The sequence below is a fragment of the Symphalangus syndactylus genome, chromosome 1 (genome assembly GCF_028878055.3).
Source record: "Symphalangus syndactylus isolate Jambi chromosome 1, NHGRI_mSymSyn1-v2.1_pri, whole genome shotgun sequence".
Classification (NCBI taxonomy): Eukaryota; Metazoa; Chordata; class Mammalia; order Primates; family Hylobatidae; genus Symphalangus; species Symphalangus syndactylus.
Genome location: NC_072423.2, coordinates 112,506,933 through 112,529,501, shown reverse-complemented (window position 1 = coordinate 112,529,501; position 22,569 = coordinate 112,506,933). Strand labels below are relative to the sequence as shown.

Genomic DNA, 22,569 nt, shown 5'->3' with positions numbered 1-22,569 from the left:
GTGTGGCGGCGCGCTCGGACGTTCGTCATTCCTCCGCGCCGTCTCCTGCCAGCTGATTGGCCCCTGGGCCAGGGGCGGGGCACTCGCTGCGGAGGCAAGCGGCGGCGCGCGGACGGTTGGTCCAGCGCTCGGGCCTGGCGGCAGGCAAGTCCAGCTCGGTGCTGTCGGATACTTGGGGTGAGCGGAAAGCATGGCGGGGACCTCCGCGCCAGGCAGCAAGAGGCGGAGCGAGCCCCCGGCGCCTCGCCCCGGCCCGCCGCCGCGCACCGGGCACCCCCCGAGCAAGCGGGCCCGGGGCTTCTCCGCGGCCGCTGCCCCGGACCCTGATGACCCGTTCGGCGCGCATGGGGACTTCACTGCCGACGACCTGGAGGAGCTTGACACCCTCGCGTCACAGGCCCTGAGCCAATGTCCGGCCGCGGCTCGGGACGTGTCCAGTGAGTGCTCCTCGCGGCCTTTTGCTCGGAGGGAGTTGCAGACCGCGCCAGATCCCCTTGATGGCTGTGGCTTCGGAACCTCGCGGCCAGCCCTGCCTTTTCGCCTTTTTAAAATATGGGAACACCCTGATTTAAGCAGCGGTTGTCTTCCAGAATGTCCTTTGATTTTAGGGGGAAATGCATTAGCCAGGTCAAACAGCCGATTTGAAACACAGAAGGCTAAGTTGACATTTTACTTTATTTTCTAAAGTTTAGGCCACTTGGTTCTTGGTTCTAAGCAGAGCTCCTTGGAACACACCTACCACCACCATCAGAACCATCACTACCCATGCATGGTGACCCCTTCTTGTGACAAGTTTGAGCGGCTTTAGATCTTATGAAGCTCACTGTCTCCCTTGGGCAGTGTGAGCATGGGAGGAGCCTGACACAGGCAAGAGATGAAATGAATTTATTCTTTTATACAACCAGTAAACTGTGCTAGGTGCCCAAACGTGAGGAACTGCAGCTGACCTAACAATGAACAAAATACAAAAACTGTTCTTCATGGTGCTTACATTCTAGTTGAGGAATGAGTGAAGTCTTGAGGACTCCCAGAAAGAGAAAGGTTTTGAGTGCACCTTGCATCTGTACTTGGGTGTCTCAAGGCACCTTAAACTCAACAGGATCATTTCCTGGAAACCCAGTCCTCCTCCAGCATTTCTAGCATGGTGCCGGCAAAGCAGACATTCAGAGAATGATGACCAGATGTTCCACAAGGAAGTAACTAGCACGACTCTCCATCCAGTGGCACAAGGCGACTCTTCCCCTTTCCTTGACTCTACATCTAATTTATTTGGAAAGCCTGTCAAGCTTACCTTCTTAATCCTTCTCTGGAATCTATCCTATTCACATCGCTTCTACCAACTGTCTGATCTATGTTACCATGAGTCCTCCCTTGAACAATGGTCTGCTAAATTGGTTTCCCATTTCCAATCTTGACTCCCTACAAGTGAGGCTTCACATCACATTCTGAGTGATCTTTTCAAAACTCAAATCTGGCTGTGTCTTACACAGATAAACATGAACCCCACCGCCCCTTTTTTTTTTGACAGTCTCACTCTGTCACCCAGGCTGAAGTGTAGTAGTGGTGCCATCTTGGCTCACCACAGCCTCCACCTCCCAGCTTCAAGCGATTCTCCTGCCTCAACCTCCCGAGTAGCCTCAGCCTCCCAAGTAGCTGGGATTACTTGTGCCCACCACCACGCCTGGCTAATTTTTGTATTTTTAGTAGAGACGGGGTTTCGCCATGTTGGCCAGGCTGGTCTCAAACTGCTGACCTCAGGTGATCCACCCGCCTTGGCCTCCCAAAGTGCTGAGATTACAGGCGTGAGCCACCACACCCAACCATGAACACCCCAATGAAAGCCCTTTAATAATTTCCCACTTCTTCTAGTGTGAAGACCAAAATCCTTAACATGGCCTGCAAGGCCCAGCCTGGTTTGGCCCTTTCTCACTCTCTGGGTTCTGGCTGCACTAACATTCTTTGAATTCTCTCTGCTTCTTTACAATACAGAAACTTTATACATTGTTCTTTCTTTGTACATTGAGTATACTTTTCATTCATTCATCTCCACTCATCTGGTTAATTCCTACTTGTCCTTCAGCTCTCAGCTCCTTCACGTCTTCCCTAGGGAAATGTTCCAGTCATCCCACTTAAGTCAGATTGCTGTCATGTTATAGGCTTTCCTGCATTTGTTCTCTTCTGCAGTTCTTAATCACGGTTGTAATTTTATGTTTATCTGTGTGATTATTTGTCGAATGTCTTTTAAGCTCTGTGAGTGTAAGGACAGTATCAATTTTGCTCACTATTGTACCTGTAGAGCCTCACATGCCTGGCATATTGTATGTGGTCAGTAACTATTACTGAATAATAAATAGATCATTGAGTTCTGGCCAATGAGATCTCCTCAGGCTTTAGATGAAACTCTTGGAATTGGATGAAGGATAGGGAAAGAGTAATAGGATCTGTTGTTTTAGAAGGATCATTTATGAGTTTCAGCCAGGTGCGGTGGCTCATGCCTGTAATCCCAGCACTTTGGGAAGCTGAGGCGGGCTGATCACTTGAGGCCAGGAGTTTGAGACCAGGCTGGCCAATATGGTGAAACCCCATCTCTACTAAAAATATAAAAATTAGCCGTGCGTGGTCGCACACGCCTGTAATCCCAGCTACTCAGGAGGGTGAGACACAAGAATCGCTTGAACCTGGGAGGCGGAGGTTGCAGTGAGCCGAGATCACGCCACTGCTCTCCAGCCTGGGCAACAGAGCGAGACTCTGTCTCAAAAAAAAAAAAGAAGGATCATTTATGAGTTTGAACCATGTTCTTAGGTTGAAAAACACCTATATTGCTTACTAGATCTCTCTCTGCTTTGCTCTCAAGAGTAATTCTTCCCAGCACTTTGGGAGGCAAAGGCAGGAGGATTGCTTAAGCCCAGGAGTTCAAGACCAACCTGGGCAACATAAGGAGACCCCATCTCTACAAAGAATTTTAAAATTAGCCAGGCAGCCGGGCTCAGTGGCTGACGCCTGTAATCCCAACACTTTGGGAGGCTGAGGCGGGTGGATCGCGAGGACAGGAAATCAAGACCAGCCTGGCCAACATGGTGAAACACCATCTCTACTAAAATACAAAAAAAAAAGAAATAGCCAGGCATGGTGGCACACACCTGTAGTCCCAGCTACACAGGAGGCTAAGGCAGGAGGATCACTTGAACCCAGAAGGTCAAGGTGGCAGTGAGCAGTGATCACACCACTGCACTCCAGCCTGGGTGACAGAGCAAGACCCCATCTCAAAAAAGAAAAAAAAGAAGTGGGTATTTTCAGCATTTTCTGGCAAAAGTGGGAAAATGTTGGGTCCTGAAATGTATATGGAACTGTTTTTTACAGGTGATCGTAAGGTCCACAGATTATTAGACGGCATGTCAAAAAATCCTCCAGGGAAAAACAGAGAAAATGTTCCAATTAAAGATAATTTCGAATTAGAGGTACTTCAGGCACAATATAAAGAACTTAAAGAAAAGGTAAGTGACTTAATTTGTGGTTTTTGTAGCTAATTCATTCACTTATGTGTTTAAAAGCATTGTACAGTAAAATATACAAAAGTTGTAAAACAAGTGTCTAGATTCATCCCTATGACATGGGAAAAGACTAGGGAAAGAAAGCCAGAAAGTTTAGGCTGAAAGAAACTAAATCGTGAGATTCCTAATGGCAAAGGCAAGAAGAAAAACACTGTATACCAGATCCAAAAAGAGATACAAACTGTTAGGATACTGAGATGAATTTATAGCATATATCTTCATGTGAAGAACACAACTTCATAATGGTTGCTATTTTCATTAGCAGCTTTGCAAGAAAGCAGACACTCTTCATATCACCATCTGTAGGTCCCTAAGAAAACCAGGAATATGTGGAATTTTAGTTGTGCAAGGTATGTGACCCAGATTTTTTTGTTTGTTTTGGAGATGGAGTCTGTCACCAGGCTGGAGTACAGTGACACAGTCTCGGCTCACTTCAACCTCTGCCTCCTGGTTTTAAGCGATTCTCATGCCTTAGCTTCCAGAGTAGCTGGGACTACAGGTGTGCACCACCACGCCCAACTAATTCTTGTATTTTTAGTAGAGACAGAGTTTCACCATGTTGGCCAGGCTGGTCTCAAACCCCTGGCCTCAGCCTCCCAGAGTGTTGGGATTACAGGCATGAGCTACCACACCCAGCGACCCAGATTGTTAATGCCTCTTACAGCCTAAAGAATCCAGCCAGGCGTGGTGGCTCACACCTGTAATCCCAGCACTTTGGTAGGCCGAGGCCAGTGGATCACCTGAGGTCAGGAGTTCGAGACCAGCCTGGAACAACACGGTGAAAACCCGTCTCTACTAAAAATACAAAAATTAGCTGGGCGTTGTGGCGGGCGCCTGTAATCTCAGCTACTCGGGAGGCTGAGGCAGGAGAATTGCTGGAACCTGGGAGGTGAAGGTTGCAGTGAGCCGAGATCGTGCCATTGCACTCCAGCCCAGGCGACAATAGCGAGACTCTGTCTCAAAAAAAAGGAATCTGGTCAGGCAAGGTGGCTCATGCCTGTAATCCCAGCACTTTGGGAGGCCAAGGTGAGAGAATCGCTTGAACCCAGGAGTTCAAGAACAGCCTGGGCAATACAATGAGACCCTGTCTCTACAAATAAAAGTGAAAATTAGCCAGGCTAGTGGCACATGCTTTGTAGTCCTAGCTACTCAAGAGGTTGAGGCGAGAGGATCACTTGAGCCCAGGAGTTCGAGGTTACATTGAGCTATGATTGTGCCACAGCATTCCAGCCTAAGCAACCCCATCCCCCTCCCTGGCAAAAAGAATCTGCATGCATGAGTGACAAGTGTATGCTTAAGCTATCTTGATGAATATCAGCTGTCCCATGAACAGGCCTAGCAGACCATGGTGACATCTGGTTGCTGTGGATATATTTTGATTACAAATTTGTCTGTTTTTCCTGTGCTTTCTCCATCTCCCCAACTACATTTTAAAACAAAGTACCTAAGTAGTTTTCTCTTACAAAGTTTTCATAAGATTAATTTGGGATTTACAGATGAAAGTAATGGAAGAAGAAGTTCTCATTAAGAATGGAGAAATTAAAATTTTGCGAGACTCACTACATCAGATGGAATCCGTTCTAGAGGAACAGAGAAGATCACATTTTCTTCTTGAGCAAGAGAAAACCCAAGCACTCAGTGACAAGGAAAAGGAATTCTCCAAAAAGGTGACCCAGAGCATTTGTTTTGCACCAGCTTTGCCTGCCCACTGAGTTCCTTTGACCAGGGTTGCCTGTAAATCTTCCAGGGAGATTTCAACACTTGTTTGTCTTAAATACTTTCTACTATCATCTCATTGCCATCCACTCTTCTTCCAGGGTCTGGATATATTTTGGAAAGGGATTTAGGTGAAACTCTATTTTGCTGTGGTAGTTGCTCTTGGCAGGAATAAGTAACTAGCTTAGCATTTCTAGAAACAGGCTTACATTAGGGCTCTTTTGCTAGATCAGAAACTCAACTGACCCCTTCCTTCCTTCCTTCCTTCCTTCCTTCCTTCCTTCCTTCTTTCCCTTCCTTCCTTCCTTCCTTCCTTCCTTCCTTCCTTCCTTCCTTCCTTCCTTCCTTTCTTTCTTTCTTTCTTTCTTTCCCTCTCTGGCCCACGCTACAATCTACTCGGCTTGCTGCTGCCCGCGCCGCAGACTGCCTGGGACTGCCGGCACGCGCGACCGCTGCCTGCCTTTTCTCCTTTGGATGCAGGCACGCGTTCGCCATCTTGGCCACGCTGGTCGCCAGCTCCTGACGCCGAGTGCTCTGCCCGCCTCAGCCTCCCGAGGTACTGGGACTACAGACGGAGTCTCGCTCACCCAGTCCTCGGTGTTGCCCGGGCTGGAGTGCGGTGGCGTGGTCTGGCCTCGCGGCAGCCTCTACCCCCCGGCCGCCTGCCTTGGCCTGCCAGGGTGCTGGGATTGCAACCCCTGCCCGGCCACCGCCCCATCTGGAAGGTGGGGAGCGCCTCTGCCCGGCCGCCCCGTCTGGGAAGTGAGGAGCGCCTCTGCCCGGCCGCCCCATCTGGGAGGTGAGGAGCACCTCTGCCCCGCCGCCCCGTCTGGGAAGTGAGGAGCGCCTCTGCCCGGCCACCCACCGTCTGGGAAGTGAGGAGCGCCTCTGCCCGGCCACCCACCGTCTGGGAAGTGAGGAGCGCCTCTGCCCGGCCACCCACCGTCTGGGAAGTGAGGAGCGCCTCTGCCCGGCCACCCACCGTCTGGGAAGTGAGGAGCGCCTCTGCCCGGCCACCCACCGACTGGGAAGTGAGGAGCGCCTCTGCCCGGCCACCCACCGTCTGGGAAGTGAGGAGCGCCTCTGCCCGGCCGCCCCGTCTGGGAAGTGAGGAGCGCCTCTGCCCGGCCACCCATCGTCTGGGAAGTGAGGAGCGCCTCTGCCCGGCCACCCATCGTCTGGGAAGTGAGGAGCGCCTCTGCCCGGCCACCCTGTCTGGGAAGTGAGGAGCACCTCTGCCCGGCCGCCCCGTCTGGGAAGTGAGGAGCGCCTCTGCCCGGCCGCCCCGTCCGGGAGGAAGTGAGGAGCGCCTCTGCCCGGCCGCCCCGTCCGGGAGGAAGTGAGGAGCGCCTCTGCCCGGCCGCCCCGTCCGGGAGGAAGTGAGGAGCGCCTCTGCCCGGCCGCCCCGTCCGGGAGGAAGTGAGGAGCGCCTCTGCCCGGCCGCCCTGTCCGGGAAGAAGTGAGGAGCGCCTCTGCCCGGCCACCCCGTCCGGGAGGAAGTGAGGAGCGCCTCTGCCCGGCCGCCCCCGTCCGGGAAGAAGTGAGGAGCGCCTCTGCCCGGCCACCCCGTCCGGGAGGAAGTGAGGAGCGCCTCTGCCCGGCCGCCCCCGTCCGGGAAGAAGTGAGGAGCGCCTCTGCCCGGCCGCCCCGTCTGGGAAGTGAGGAGCGCCTCTGCCCGGCCACCCCGTCCGGGAAGAAATGAGGAGCGCCTCTGCCCGGGCGCCCCGTCCGGGAAGAAGTGAGGAGCGCCTCTGCCCGGCCGCCCCATCCGGGAAGAAGTGAGGAGCGCCTCTGCCCGGCCACCCATCGTCTGGGAAGTTAGGAGCGCCTCTGCCCGGCCACCCACCGTCTGGGAAGTGAGGAGCGCCTCTGCCCGGCCACCCACCGTCTGGGAAGTGAGGAGCACCTCTGCCCGGCCGCTCCGTCCGGGAAGAAGTGAGGAGCGCCTCTGCCCGGCCGCCCCGTCCGGGAAGAAGTGAGGAGCGCCTCTGCCCGGCCGCCCCATCCGGGAAGTGAGGAGCGCCTCTGCCCGGCCGCCCCGTCCGGGAAGAAATGAGGAGCGCCTCTGCCCGGGCGCCCCATCCGGGAAGAAGTGAGGAGCGCCTCTGCCCGGCCGCCCCATCCGGGAAGAAGTGAGGAGCGCCTCTGCCCGGCCACCCATCGTCTGGGAAGTGAGGAGCGCCTCTGCCCGGCCACCCACCGTCTGGGAAGTGAGGAGCGCCTCTGCCCGGCCGCCCCGTCTGGGAAGTGAGGAGCGCCTCTGCCCGGCCGCCCCGGGAAGAAGTGAGGAGCGCCTCTGCCCGGCCGCCCCATCCAGGAAGAAGTGAGGAGCGCCTCTGCCCGGCCGCCCCGTCCGGGAAGAAGTGAGGAGTGCCTCTGCCCGGCCGCCCCGTCCGGGAAGAAGTGAGGAGCGCCTCTGCCCGGCTGCCCCGTCTGGGAAGTGAGGAGCGCCTCTGCCCGGCCGCCCCGTCCGGGAAGAAATGAGCGCCTCTGCCCGGCCGCCCCGTCCGGGAAGAAGTGAGGAGCGCCTCTGCCTGGCCGCCCCGTCCGGGAAGAAGTGAGGAGCGCCTCTGCCCGGCCACCCCGTCCAGGAAGAAGTGAGGAGTGCCTCTGCCCGGCCGCCCCGTCTGGGAGGTGAGGAGCGCCTCTGCCCGGCCACCCATCGTCTGGGAGGTGAGGAGCGCCTCTGCCCGGCCACCCATCGTCTGGAAAGTGAGGAGCGCCTCTGCCCGGCTGCCTCAACTGGGAAGTGAGGAGTGCCTCTGCCCGGCCACCCATCGTCTGGGAAGTGAGGAGCGCCTCTGCCCGGCCACCCATCGTCTGGGAAGTGGGGAGCACCTCTGCCCGACCACCCATCGTCTGGGAAGTGAGGAGCGCCTCTGCCCGGCCACCTATGGTCTGGGAAGAAGTGAGGAGCGTCTCTGCCTGGCCGCCCCGTCTGGGAAGTGAGGAGCCCCTCTGCCCGGCCGCCCCGTGTCTGGGTAGAAGTGAGGAGCTCCTCTGCCTGGCCGCTCCGTCTGGGAGGTCTACCACGGAGGCCAGAAGCAACGTGGGGGCTGGACGTGGAGGCTCACGCCTGTGGTCCTGGCACTCTGGGGGGCGAGGCGGGTTGATCACTTCGGGCTAGGAGTTCGAGACCAGTCTGGCCAACTTGGCGAAACATGAAGAATACAACAGACAAACCAACCAACCAACTCAATGACAACAAAACAGGTCTACCCTGGAGTCATACTCTAATTTTTTCTATTTTCCTCCCTTTCTGATCCTTTATCCCACTTTCTTTTTCTTCCTCTTCCTTCTCCCTCTTCTTTGTTAAATAGAGGATTGAGTTATTATCACTGATCCATATAAAGTCCCTCTCTCATTTATTTTAACTCCCACCCCCATTTCTATTCCCCGACTTCCCATGTGCAACCTTCCTAATATGTTTGATACGCATCTTTTTGTATGTATTTTTAGAAAATGTTTATTGTTTTTGTATGCAAAAAAAATTAATAAAAAAAAAAAAAAAAAAAAAAAAAAAGAAACTCAACTGACCTAGCTTAGGCTAAAAGGAAACGTATTGCTTCCATATCCAAGTCTGGGAAGAACGGGGGTGTGGTGGGACCTTAAATGACTTAAATCTTGCCAGGACATTTTTATTCTCTATGCTATAAACAGTCTCTATCCTTATGGTAGAGGATGTGTTCTCCAGAAGCTCCTGGGCTCGTATTTTATAAATATAGAGCAGAATTAAGACTTAGGGCCACATGCAGTGGCTCACACCTGTAATCCAGCACTTTGGGAGGCTGAGGTGAGAGGATCACTTGAGCCAGGAGTTCAAGACCAGCCTGGGCAACTAGTGAGACCTCATCTCTACAAAAAAGAAAAATAAAAAATGAACAAAATTATCCAGGCATGGTGGTGTGCACCTGTAGTCCCAGCTACTCAGGAGGCTGAGGTGGGAGAATTGCTTGAGCCCAGGAGGTTGAGGCTGCAGTAAGCCATGATCATGCCATTGTACTCCAGCCTGGGCAACAGAGCGAGACCCTGTCTCGAAAAAAGACTTAGGCTCCCTCATCTCAAGTTTTAAAATTCTGAGAAAGGCTCTGATTGGTCTAACTTGAGTCAGTTGTCTGTCACTGGCCAATTGCTATAACCAAAAGCAACCAAAAACAAAAAAATGACAGCTCCCATTCTAATAAAATAGTCAGAGGTAGGGAAATTATTGATTTTTTTTTTTTTTTTTTTTTTTTTTTTTGAGACAGGGTCCAGGGTTTCGCTCTCTTGCCTAGGCTGGAGTGCAGTGGTGCAATCACAGCTCACTGCAGCCTTGACTTCCCAGGCTCAAGCAATCCTCCCACCTCAGCCTCCCAGGTAGCTGGAACTATAGGCACACACCACCAGGCACAGCTAATTTTTAAATTTTGGTACAGACGGGGTTTTGCTATATTCCCCAAGCCGTTCTCAAACTCCTGGGCTCACGCAGTCCTCCCACCTTGGCCTCCCGAAGTGCTGAGATTACAGGTGCGAGCCACCATGCCCAGCCTGTTTCTCAGGGAAAGGAAAATGCTATTCTGGAAAGGAAAACAGTGGGTATCCAGTAGCTACCACAACTTTCCCTCAGCACCTCCCCGTGCTTCAGTCTCAAGGACATGGGAGCTTATTCTCATTGTTTCATTCAGCAAACTTAGCAAACTTTAAGCACTTACCTATGCCCAACACTAACCGCAATAGTTAACTTTCTGTATAAGTGATGAAGAGCAAGGAATTTGTGGTCAGACAAACCTGAATTTGAATCCAGGCTTCATCACACATAAGCGGTGACCTCAAGGTAGTAACTTAAGCTCCCTGGCTCATTTCCCTTATCTGTTCCAAAACAACCAGAAAGGTTGTTGGGAGACTCACACATTCTTACACTTACTGTGTTTGGTGCTGGGCCTGGCACAGAGTGTGCTTGGGGAATGAGGGCAGTTACTGTTGGCTATAGCACCTGGAGGCCAGAGCAGCAGTTTTCTCTGTACTGCATAGTGTCTTGGTAAACTGTTCCAACTCCTCTGCCCAAACTTTGAAGAAGACCTAGAATTGTGCACCAGTGCGTTCATTAATAAAGGTCAATATGTTACTGCTGACATAGGGCACCTTACCAAGCTCTATGCTGGGTATTTTACACTCATCATTCTACTTAATCCTCCCAACTATCATGAAGACAGGTGTTTTATGTTACAAATAAGTTAGGATTCAAAGACATTAAATAAATGGTGGGCTGGTATTTAATTCTTTTTTTTTATTTTTTAAATTTTTTGTAGAGGCAAGGTCTTGCTATTTTGCCCAGGCTGGTCTCGAACTCCTGGGCTCAAACGATCCTCCCGCCTCAACCTCCCAGAGTGCTTAGGATTACAGGCCTGAGCCACCACACCTGGCCAGGGCTGGTCTTTAAACCCTCACAAACTACCTTTACAATAGAGTCCAGTATCTTTTTAGAGTACCATATTGTCTTTCAGAAAGAAAGCTAATGTTTGTTATTTTAGGACGTTTATGTCACAGCAGACTTTCATATGTATTTTTCATTGTTTGTCTTTTACTGGCTTGTGATTTTGAAGCCCAGAGATATTTTTGTGTATATGACGGGGCCATTACAAGCATGTTTCTTTTGCCTTCCAGCTCCAATCATTGCAGTCTGAACTCCAGTTTAAAGATGCAGAGATGAATGAATTAAGGACAAAGCTCCAGACCAGTGAACGAGCAAATAAACTGGCTGCTCCCTCTGTTTCCCATGTCAGGTAATGATGGTGCTGGAGGGATAGTTCAGTTTTGCATTATTTAGTAAAAAATCTGCATAACAATGTCAGGCTGGTCCTAAATGAAGGCCATTTAGACCCCTCCACCTGGGCGGAGATCCTCTTTTCCTGAAGGATTCAGAGGTAGTTTAGATGACGCTTACATGGTTTGAGACATCACAGCATAAAGGCCCATACTCTAGAAATGCTGCCTCTGTATGGCACTTTATAAACATTATTCTTCAGGACTAGAAAGACCTGGAAAAATGATCTCCAAATTTTGGGGGTGGACCGGTCTTTACTTTTATGTAATTTGTTTAACTGATTTTGTTGCAAGCATGAGTGTATTTTAGTTCCAGCTACTTGGAATATTTTTTCTCATTTGCTGTCTGGGGACCCTTGTCCAACAGCCCCATCCTTTGTGGTCAGATGTGCTCAACTTTTTTTTTCTTTTTTTTTTTTGAGACAGAGTCTCGCTCTGTCACCCAGGCTGGAGTACAGTGGTACAATTTCGGCTCACTGCGACCTCTGCCTCCTGGGTTCAAGCAATTCTCCTCCCTCAGCCTCCTGAGTAGCTGGGACTACAGGCACACACCACCACGCCCAGCTAATTTTTGTATTTTTAGTAGAGACGGGGTTTCACCATGTTGGCCAGGCTTGTCTCGAACTCCTGGACTCAAATGATCTGCCAGCCTGGGCCTCCCAAACTACTGGGATTACAAGCATGAGCCACTGTGCCTGGCCCAGTCTTGAAATTTGAACAGTGTCAGTCAGGGCATCTTCTGGTTTTGAACATTCTGCTGCCTTTGTTCATAATGGGCAGTGTGTGAAACTGAACTCTCCATGGCTTGCATTGTCCACATAAGACAAGAGAGCTGAGGGGATCCTCTTCATACATCAGTAACAGAAAGACCTCAGCATTATATGATCAGATCAGAGGGTTAATACTGCTTCTCTACCATAAAGACATTGGCACTGAGAAGTTGCTCAGTTTTCAACATACCTAGTAGGTTTATCAAAATTTTGATATTTATTTTGGTAGCCCTTTTTCTGTTTAAAGTCTTTGCATTCTATTGGAAGTATTTTTTTTTTTTTTTTTTAGACAGGGTCTTGCTCTGTTGTCCAGGCTGGAGTGCAGTGGCATGATCTCAGCTCACTGCAACCTCCACCTCCCTGTCTCAGCCTCTCAAGTAGCTGGTATTACAGGCACATACCACCACGCCAGGCTAGTTTTTTTTGTATTTTTTTTTTTTAAGTAGAGATGGGATTTCACCATGTTGGCCAAGCTGCTCTCGAACTCCTGACTTCAGGTGATCCACCCGCCTCGGCCTCCCAAATTGTTGGGATTACAGGGTGTGAGCCACCGCGCCCAGCCTGGAAGTCTTGTGACCATTAAAAAATCGTTTGTTCCACATTGGCTGGGCACAGTGGCTCACACCTGTAATCCCAACACTTTGGGAGGATGAGGCAGGCAGATCACTCAAGGTCAGGGGTTCGAGACCAACCTGGCCAACATGGTGAAACACTGTCTCTACTGAAAATATAAAAATTAGCTGGGCATGGTGGCATGCGCCTGTAATCTCAGCTATTTGGGAGGCTGAGGCAGGAGAATCACTTGAACCTGGAGGCAGAGGTTGCAGTGAGCCAAGATCACGCCACTGCACTCCAGCCTGGGCAACAGAACAAGACTCCATTCCAGAAAAAAAAATATAGTTTGTTCCACATTGAAAAGATGTTTTGCACCAGGCATGGTAGCTACACAGGCAATCCCAGCTACACAGAAGGCTAAGGCAGGAAGATTGCTTAAGGTTAGCAGTTCGAGACTAGCCTGGGCAACATAGCAAAACCCCATTGCTACTAAAAAAAAAATAAAATTACCGGCCCCAGTGGCTCATGCCTGTAATCCCAGCATTTTGGGAAGCTGAGGTGGGCAGATCATTTGAGCCCACGAGTTCAAGACTAGCCTAGGCAACATGGTGAAACTCTATTTCTAGAAATAACTCTAGAAAGAATAAAAAGTTAGCCAGATGTGGTGGTTGCACACCTGTAGTCCCTGTGCTACTCAGAAGGATGAGGTGGGAGGATCACTGAGCCCAAGAGGTGGAGGCTGCAGTGAGCCGTAATTGTGCCACTGGGCTCCAGCATGGGCAACAGAGTGAGACCCTGTCTCACCAAAAAAAAAAAAAAAAAATTAGCTGGCCATGTTGGTGTGTGCCTGTAATCCCAGCTACTCAGGAGGCTGGGATTACAGATGGGTGGATCGCTTGAGCCCAGGAGGTCAAGGCTGCAGTGAGCTATGATCATGCTACTGTACTCCAGCCTGGGCGACGGAACAAGACTCTGTCTCAAAAAAAAACGTTTTGGTGGAATTGTAAATAGTGATAATAAAGAATAGTAAAGGAATTATGGCTAATATTATATTTTTGGATGATTAGAAAAATATAAAAATGAGTAAAAGACTTTTTCAATAATTTGGATCAAAATGCATGGAATTAGCCAGTAACAGTGGATCATGCCTGTAATCCCAGCACTTTGGGAGGCCAAGGCGGGTGGATCACTTGAGCTCAGGAGTTTCAGACCAGCCTGGGTAACTTAGCGAAACCCCAACTCTATAGAGAAATTAAAATTTAAAAATATTTTTAAAAAAGAAAAACAAATGCCTGGAATTTTGCACTGCTCCCCTGACAAAGAATGGTAGACATATAATAGATAAAACCTTTGGTTAAAACACCTAGACATGAAAAGTTTAAAGTTTGTTAGAAATTTTGTAACCAGATATTTTGAATGGTTTTAGTAGAATCATTACTTTGCTTTCATAGTTAACTTTTTCCAGTCCTAGGAAAAACCCTTCTGTGGTTATGAAGCCAGAAGCATGTTCTCCACAATTTGGAAAAACATCTTTTCCTACAAAGGAGTCTTTTAGTGCTAACATGTCCCTTCCCCACCCCTGCCAGACGGAGTCAGGATACAAGCCTCTGGTGGGCAAAGAGGGTAAGTCCATTAGTCATCTGTTGATGTATAACAAGCTACCCAAATATGTGGCTTAAAACAATTATTATTTATTTTCTCCCAATTTCTGTGATCAGCAATTCTGACAGGGCACAGAGGGGACAATCTCTGCAGGGACTGGAATCACTGAAAGCTTGTCTTAAGCTGAAGGATCTGTTTCAAGGTGGCTCACTCACATGGCTGGCGGTGTAATTTCTTGCCACATGGGCCTCTGCACATGGATATGGGGTATCCTCATAACCTGGTGGGTGGCTTCCTCTAAAGCTAGCAAATCCAGAGAGAGAGAGCCAGGCAGAAGCTATCCATTTATGGCCTAGCCTCAGAAGTCACACAGCATCACCTCTGCCACATTCTGTTTGTTAGAAGCAAATCACTGAGTCTGGGCTTCATTCAAGGGGGGAAACCAAGCTTATACCTTTTTTTTTTTTAATTTTTATTTTATTATTATTATACTTTAAGTTTTAGGGTACATGTGCACAACATGCAGGTTTGTTACGTATGTATACATGTGCCATGTTGGTGTGCTGCACCCATTAACTCGTCATTTAGCATTAGGTATATCTCCTAGTGCTATCCCTCCCCGCTCCCCCCAAGCTTATACCTTTTGAAGGGAGGTGTGTCAAAGCATTTGTGGGCTTTTTTTTTTTTTTGAGATGGGGTCTCACTCTGTCACCCAGGCTGGAGTGCAATGGCACGATCTCGGCTCATGGCAACTTCCGCCTCCTGGGTTCAAGTAATTCTCTTGCCTCAGCCTCCCGAATAGCTGGGATTACAGGGACCTGCCATCATGTTTGTGGGCATATTTTTAAACCATCACAGCATCAATTGACCATGCCAAAAATCTAGCTAGTATGCAGGAATCTGTTTTTCTTTTCTTTTTTTTTTTCTTTGAGGCGGAGTCTCACTCCGTCACCAGGCTGGAGTGCAGTGGTGTGATCTCGGCTCACTGCAAACTCTGCCTCCCATGTTCAAGCGATTCTTCTGCCTCAGCCTCCTGAGTAGCTGGGACTACAGGCATGCACCATCATGCCCAGCTAATTTTTGTATTTTTAGTAGAGACAGGTTTCACCATGTTGGCCTGGATGGTCTCGATCTCATGACCTCGTGATCCACCCATCTCAGCCTCCCAAAGTGCTGGGATTACAGGCATGAGCCACTGTGCCCAGCCTCTGTTTTCCTTTTGTAGTCCAGCTTTTGAGTTTTTATAACTCAGTCCAGATTGAGGGGATGCTGCTGTTTTTTAGAGAGAGACAATCTAACATCAGTAGGTTTTCAGACTGCTGTGTCAGTGTATCTTATAAATCAGATACATTGACCCTCTTCTTACCATCAACCTTTCAAATCCTTGGCCATCATAACACTTCTGAGAAACTGTAGCCCACTTACATTTTTGGCATCTAGCAGCTAAAGGGGCAGTGTACAGTAGTGTTAAAAGCAGGCAGTAGAGCCCAGTAGCCTGGATGTGAGTCCCAGTAATGCTACTTACTGGCTTATATGATTTGGGCAAGTCCTTTAGTCTCTGTGCCTCAGTTTCCCTATATGTAAAGCAGACCTAATGATAAATCCTTGTAGGGCCACTGAGGAACAAATGGGCTGAAGTATGTAGAGCTCTTAGAACACTGTCTAGCACGTAACAAGCACCATGTCAATGTTAGTGGTTACTGTTTTATCTAATTGCCTCATTTTGAGTGAGGCAAACAGCTTGATTTTCTTTTTCTTTCCTTGTATGAGTTCCTGTTTTACATAAGGAAGGTAAAAGATGCGGGGCTCTTGAGCTGCTTTGGCTCTTGTTTGATCCAAGGTCAAAGAAGTAGAACAGCCTGTGTTTTAAACTCATTGCATGTAAAAGTTTCTAATATGCCCATGCTTCTGTGCTCAAGTTTTGATTTACATTTTATCACATTTCAGATAGTAAGACCCACAGTCTGAGAGGTGACTCCATAAAACAAGAAGAGGCCCAGAAAAGCTTTGTTGACAGCTGGAGACAGAGATCAAACACTCAAGGTACCAGAATCCCTGCTTCTCCTGCAGGGGCCTGCATGGCTCTGAGTGATATGCAGAAGAATTGCCCAGGCCTCTGAGAACTGGCACCCTGGGCAGAGAGTCCAGGGAAGTCAAAGTATGTGGCTTAAGCAGAAGACTTTATAAAGTGGAAAGGGCCAAGGGCAGGTATGTCCCAGAGCCTTCCGCACCCACAGGCATCTTCCTGGGGCTTAGTGGCAGCTTAGAGGACAGTTGGCATCCAAAGAATCCTTACTGTTTCCTTCTGAAAGCCACCAAAAAGATCTCCCATGTCAGAACCTTCTAGAGTCACCTTGTCTTCTGCAGGTTCCATTTTGATAAACCTGCTCCTGAAGCAGCCTTTGATCCCAGAGTCATCCCTAAGCCTTTGCCACCTCCTGAGTAGTAGTTCTGAGTCTCCTGCTGGCACCCCCCTGCAGCCACCAGGGTTTGGCAGGTAAGCATAAGACTCCTGGAAAGCTTGTTTGGGAAGAAGCTTCCTGGAAGCAAATTCCTTTCTGGCCCTTGTCAGCCTGGGAAGTCTGTGGGAAGGGCAAGGAGCCTGGAGAATTTGGCAGGCAGGCTGTTTGGGGCTCTTGACCTTATCTCCATCCCACACTTATCTATTTTTCTTTGTGTTTGTTGCCAGTACCTTGGCTGGAATGTCAGGCCTCAGGACCACAGGTTCTTATGATGGGTCATTTTCCCTCTCAGCCCTGAGAGAAGCACAGAACCTGGCATTCACTGGACTGAATCTGGTTGCCAGGAATGAGTGCTCACGTGATGGAGACCCAGCAGAGGGAGGCAGAAGGGCCTTCCCACTCTGCCAGCTTCCTGGAGCCGTGCATTTCCTCCCCCTTGTACAGTTCTTCATCGGCTTACACTGCCAGGCCCTGCAGGACTTGGCAGCTGCTAAGAGAAGCGGAGCACCTGGGGACTCACCGACACATTCCTCTTGCGTGAGCTCTGGGGTAGAGACCAACCCTGAGGACTCAGTGTGCATCCTGGAAGGCTTCTCTGTGACTGCACTTAGCATTCTTCAGCACCTGGTGTGCCACAGCGGAGCAGTCGTCTCCCTATTACTGTCAGGAGTGGGGGCAGATTCTGCTGCTGGGGAAGGAAACGGGAGCCTGGTTCACAGGCTTAGTGATGGAGATATGACCTCAGCCCCAAGGGGGGTTGCTGATGACCAAGGACAGCACCCACTGTTGAAGATGCTTCTTCACCTGTTGGCTTTCTCTTCTGCAGCAACAGGACACCTTCAAGCCAGTGTCCTGACCCAGTGCCTTAAGGTTTTGGTGAAATTAGCGGAAAACACTTCCTGTGATTTCTTGCCCAGGTATCAAGCAGCATAGGAGTCATGATTCTTTGTGGGTCTCACCTGACCTCTTAAGGTCTAACCCATGGCACTTGTACTTTGCTCACATCTTGACTTATCTACACTAGTTAGTTCTAAGGCTTGGTTCAGGGAGTTCTGAAGTGATGGGAAGTGGGGCCAAACGGGAGAACCAAGGAAGTGGTTTATTTGGTTTAATTCTGCCCCTGAACAACAGGTAAGCAAAAGGCACACATGATTAAAGGAGGCTGCTAACCTCTGTGGAGGAGGGCCCTGCCCCAGGGCAAGGGTTAAGACAAGGGGCCTCTGAACCTGAGATGTGGGTAAGGTGAAGACCACATATCACTAGCACGTTGAAGTTTAGTGGGTTCCCTAAGGAAGCAGAGGATGTGGGGAGGGTCTGCGGCCCATGGGCTGACCTTGCTGGGAGTCTCTGCCTGTCACTGTGCCCATCTTTAGCATGCATCTGGGGTGGCCTGTTCCTCTTAAGGTTTGTGGGTAGTAGTATTACAGTGAAACTAGCGAATGAACACTGTGATCATAAATTCCTCCCTTGGGATTCCAGAGCCGCAAGATTGGGGAGAACTATGAACAGAGCCAGCCCACCCCCTCATCCAGTAATCCAGTCTCCCTCTCAGCACTCTACCAAAGGGTCAGTTTCTTTTTTTTTTTTTTGAGATGGAGTCTCGCTCTGTCGCCCGGGCTGGAGTGCAGTGGCGCAATCTCGGCTCACTGCAAGCTCCGCCTCCCGGGTTCACGCCGTTCTCCTGCCTCAGCCTCTTCGAGTAGCTGGGACTACAGGCGCCCACCACCACGCTTGGCTGATTTTTTTATATTTTTAGTAGAGACAGGGTTTCACCGTGGTCTGGATCTCCTGACCTCGTGATCCACCCGCCTCGGCCTCCCAAAGTGCTGGGATTACAAGCGTGAGCCACCGCGCCCGGCCTCAAAGGGTCAGTTTCTATGTTGGAATGATTCCACTGGCTGAATATATCTTAAATCATCTCATCTCTGAGCTCAGCACTGCTGTTTCCTAGATCTGTTTCTATCTGAATATTTTTGGTTGGTCTGGCCCATGCTAAAGGTGGTACTCAGAGCTGGACACAGCACCGCAGTATAGTGTGGGCAGTGGGATCAGGCAGACCCAGCACTCAAGTGCCCAGCAGGGGCCCAGCTCATAGTGGCTGTTTTTTTGTTGTTTATTTGTTTGTTTTTGTTTTTGTTTTGAGACGAAGTTTCACTCTTGTTGCCCAGGCTGGAGTACAGTGGTATGATCTTGGCTCACTGCAACCTCCACTTCCAAGATTCAAGCAGTTCTCCTGCCTCAGCCTCCTGAGACCCTGAGATTACAGGCACCTGCCACCACACCTGGCTAATTTTTTGTATTTTTAGTAGAGACAGGGTTTCACCATGTTGGCCAGGCTGGTCTCAAATGCCGGACCTCAGGTGATCCACCTGCCTTGGCCTCCCAAAGTGCTGGGATTACAGGCGTGAGCCACCGGGCCCAGCCTTGGTTATTTGTTTAATAATTGTTAAATGAATGAATCCCAGGCTAGGCACAGTGGCTCCTGCCTGTAATCTCAGCACTTTGGGAGGCCAAGTTGGGAGGATCACTTGAGCCCAGGAGTTTGAGACCAGTGTGGGCAACAAAGCATCATCTCTACAATTTTTTTTTTTTTAATTAGCCAGTTGTGGTGGCAGTGAGCTATGACCATGCCACTGCACTCCAGCCTAGGTGACAGAGTGAGACCCTATCTCAAAAAAAAGAATCCCAGAAACCATGTTTTTACTGGTGGTAGACACACCATTATTCCACTCCTGTTGAGCTTGTCCACAGGGACATTCAAAACACAGCCATGGCTGGATGCTTATCTATTTCATGTACTGGGGCTCTTCAAAAAATTTCATTTAAAAAGGTTCTTAGGGGTCGGGCATGGTGGCTCATGCCTGTAATCCCAGCACTTTAGGAAGCCGAGGTGAGTGGATCATGAGGTCAGGAGATTGAGACCATCCCTGCTAACACAGTGAAACCCCGTCTCTACTAAAAATACAAAAAAGTAGCTGGGGGTGGTGGCAGGCACCTGTAGTCCCAGCTACTTGGGAGGCTGAGGCAGGAGAATCGCTTGAACCCTGGAGGCGGAGGTTGCAGTGAGCTGAGTTTGCGCCACTGCACTCCAGCCTGGGTGACAGAGCGAGACTCCGTTTCAAAAAAAAAAAAAAAAGTTCTTACGCTATCAAAAAATAACTTGGAAACCACTGTGTTGTATATAAAGGTGGATTTTCCTTGCAATACCTTCTGCGAGTGGCAGATATTGGACCTCTTACAGCCCAATAGTGAAGCCAGGTAACAACCATATTAAATTCCAGCTTCCCACAAAGGTCTGCACACCCTGGCAACTAAAAAGCATTGAACTTTTTGTCTGCTGTGCAGGATTTGCTCTAAAGTGAGTTCATCCCACATAGTGAGACCTTACTTCCTAAGGACATACTGAGGGATATCTTGACCTTCTGTGCTTAGAAACTGCAGATGTCTGAAGGGGTACACACCTGGCCAGACCCCATAGAGTGTTTCAGAATTGCCCTTCTCCCCACCCACCAGGCCAGTCCATCATGCCCCTCTAGGCTATGTGGGTTGAGCAAACAGCAGCAGTTGCCTTGGGGCTTGGTTTATTGGTAATAGCTTTCCTTTTGCCCCTGAGACCTGGGGCAGTGTGCCCAGAACCCCTCCCTCCTGCACACCCCACAGTAGGCACATTCTCCCACTGGCAGCAGATATGTTTTCTAGCAAGTAGAGAAAATGGCTTTCCTTGCCCTGTGATAGGTCTCATAAGATCCAACCATAGCCAAGGCCATGTTTGTCACTTCTGGAGCCCTGGCCGGTCCTTCTGTGGGCACAGAACATTTCTCTCCCACATAAGTTAGGACTTGTATCCCTGTTTGGGAGCATGTGGAAGCCAGGCATCTCAGGTCCAGGAGGTCATCCCACTTCCTGGGCGATGCTACGCCAGATGAGGGCCTATCCTCTCAGCTGCAGCAGTCTTGCAGTGGAAGTGTCCACTTGTTCACATGAAACAAGTTTCATAGCAGGTAAGTGGGGGTCAGGCCAGCACTGAAACCCAAGTCTGGCTGAACCAACTCACCTGTTCGTACTGCCTTGCTCAATTTTCTGTTATCTCTAGTGGAATGTGAGGGTAGGTTATGGAGCTGGGGTTGGGGAGTGTCACGTCTCTCTGGGTCCCTGTCTTTTAGGTTCCAGTGTGTGTTCCAAGTGCTGCCAAAGTGTCTCAGCCCAGAGACACCCCTGCCTAGCGTGCTGCTGGCTGTTGAGCTCCTCTCCCTGCTGGCGGACCACAACCAGCTGGCACCTCAGCTCTGTTCCCACTCGGGTAAAGCAGGGTGGGGCGGGCGTCTGGACTGTTCCTGCAGATCAAGGGAAGGGTTGGGGTGGGGACAGGGTCAAGGGCCTCGGAGGGCTTCTGCAGCATGTAGGCCAGGCTCTTCATGAGAAAGGGCACCCTGAGTGAGAGGCGCGCTATCCTTTTCAGAAGGCTGCCTCCTGCTGCTGCTGTACATGTACATCACATCACGGCCTGACAGAGCGGCCTCGGAGACACAATGGCTCCAGCTGGAACAAGAGGTAAAAACTCCAGAGCCCCTTCTGGACACTGTCCCCACCCCATCCTAAGAACCAACAGAATCTCCTTTCTTTCCACTGGGGAGAAAGGGAGCTTTAATTCATTTTAGTAACAAGAGTTGATCAAGCAGCTAAAGAGGTAAACTCAGTTTGGGGGCTGTGCACCACACAGATGCAGTGCAGACAGGACTTGGCAGAGCTGCCTGATGACTGATCCTGTCTTGGCTTTGGGGCTTGGGGGCAGAATGGGGGGCTGGAGGCAGGTGGGTTTGCTGATGACACATGGGTGCTCGTCCTGGGTCTGCCCTGGGAAGGTCCCACACCACTTCTTGGACCCCACTTGTACAGACAAGCAGTTGCTGAAGCGAGTGAACTCTTATAGAAGCTTGAGAAAACCCTCGGCAGGGACTGGTCTCCTTCTGCCCAGGATGGAACCGATCTGTTCTTGTTCTAGGTGGTGTGGCTCCTGGCTAAGCTTGGTGTGCAGAGCCCCTTGCCCCCAGTCACTGGCTCCAACTGCCAGTGTAATGTGGAGGTGAGTAGGTAGGGGCCAACAGCTGGCAGCACTGTGGTGGTAAGGGGGCCCTGTGCAAGGACTGTAGGCCCCACTGCAAACCTCCTCATCTGAGGTGGCTAGGCTGAGCGGATTGTTAGGGTACAGGCCATGGTGGCACCAGACCTCAGTCTGCACCCCCTCTCTCCCAGGTGGTCAGAGCGCTCACTGTGATGTTGCACAGACAGTGGCTGACAGTGCGGAGGGCAGGGGGGCCCCCAAGGACTGACCAGCAGAGGCGGACAGTGCGCTGTCTGCGGGACACGGTGCTGCTGCTGCACGGCCTATCGCAGAAGGACAAGCTCTTCATGATGCACTGCGTGGAGGTGCTGCATCAGTATGACCAGGTGATGCCGGGGGTCAGCATGCTCATACGAGGGCTTCCTGATGTGACCGACTGTGAAGGTGAGCCTACCAGAGGCCCTCCTGCCCAGCCCCCACGGCTTCTCCCAGAGGTTCCCCAACAAGTCAGATTCCTGGGCATCCCCTCAGCAGGCCCCCGCCCACTGCGGCCTGTTCTGGCACTGGGGCCGTTTTCTTTTATCTTCCTGCCTCAGTTCTTCTCCAAGCATATTGGGCTGCCTTTTGCTCCTGTCTGTTGAGTGTGCCTGGCAGAGCCACGGTTTTTCCAGAAATACCCATGTTTGAATTGCCTTTGTATCACTTTGTTTGCAGTAGCTGAGGGAGCAGGGCCTGGGTGTGGAAGGGACTGGTTAGTTCCTGTGGACGTTGGGGGAGGAGAGGTGGGACCTGCCCTAGGCCCTGGCACCTTTGGGCCCTCACCAGGAACCTCTCCTTTTTGTCTCAGAGGCAGCCCTGGATGACCTCTGTGCCGCGGAAACCGATGTGGAAGACCCCGAGGTGGAGTGTGGCTGAGGCCCTGAGCATCCAGCCACATGGTGGCACCAGCACCACTCCTTTCCTTACCACATCAACTGATTAAAGCAGTGACCAGCAAGAACTGCCCAGAGAACTGGCTGGCCTTGTTTCCTGAGTCTGATCTGTTTGGC

At 50.6% G+C, this 22,569-nt stretch overlaps 1 protein-coding gene across 10 annotated transcripts; it reads left to right on the top strand.

Annotated features, from left to right (window-relative positions):
- The first annotated feature begins 47 nt into the window (after positions 1 to 47).
- ATRIP (ATR interacting protein) lies at positions 48 to 22,532 on the top strand. 10 transcript variants are annotated; one of them, XM_055277721.2, is made up of 13 exons: positions 48 to 437; positions 3,361 to 3,494; positions 5,048 to 5,218; positions 10,911 to 11,029; positions 13,860 to 14,017; positions 15,944 to 16,039; positions 16,364 to 16,493; positions 16,686 to 17,375; positions 20,622 to 20,758; positions 20,918 to 21,009; positions 21,461 to 21,541; positions 21,712 to 21,964; positions 22,368 to 22,532. In XM_055277721.2, the coding sequence occupies exons 1-13, from the start codon at positions 191 to 193 to the stop codon at positions 22,433 to 22,435; spliced, it is 2,376 nt and encodes a 791-aa protein (XP_055133696.2). In that variant the 5' UTR covers positions 48 to 190; the 3' UTR covers positions 22,436 to 22,532. The 10 variants fall into 10 exon arrangements, with proteins under 10 accessions (XP_055133696.2, XP_055133707.2, XP_055133686.2 ...); XM_055277732.2 differs by having other exon boundaries at positions 70 to 437; positions 20,921 to 21,009; XM_055277711.2 differs by having other exon boundaries at positions 70 to 437; positions 21,712 to 21,906.
- The last annotated feature ends 37 nt before the right edge of the window (positions 22,533 to 22,569 follow it).

Coding starts and splice junctions, on each gene's coding strand:
- ATRIP (XM_055277693.2), top strand. CDS start 191: ATGGCGGGGACCTCCGCGCCAGGCAGCAAGAGGCGGAGCGAGCCCCCG. Junction 438..3,360: donor CGCGGCTCGGGACGTGTCCA/GTGAGTGCTCCT, acceptor TGTTTTTTACAG/GTGATCGTAAGGTCCACAGA. Junction 21,010..21,460: donor GGCTCCAGCTGGAACAAGAG/GTAAAAACTCCA, acceptor TTCTTGTTCTAG/GTGGTGTGGCTCCTGGCTAA.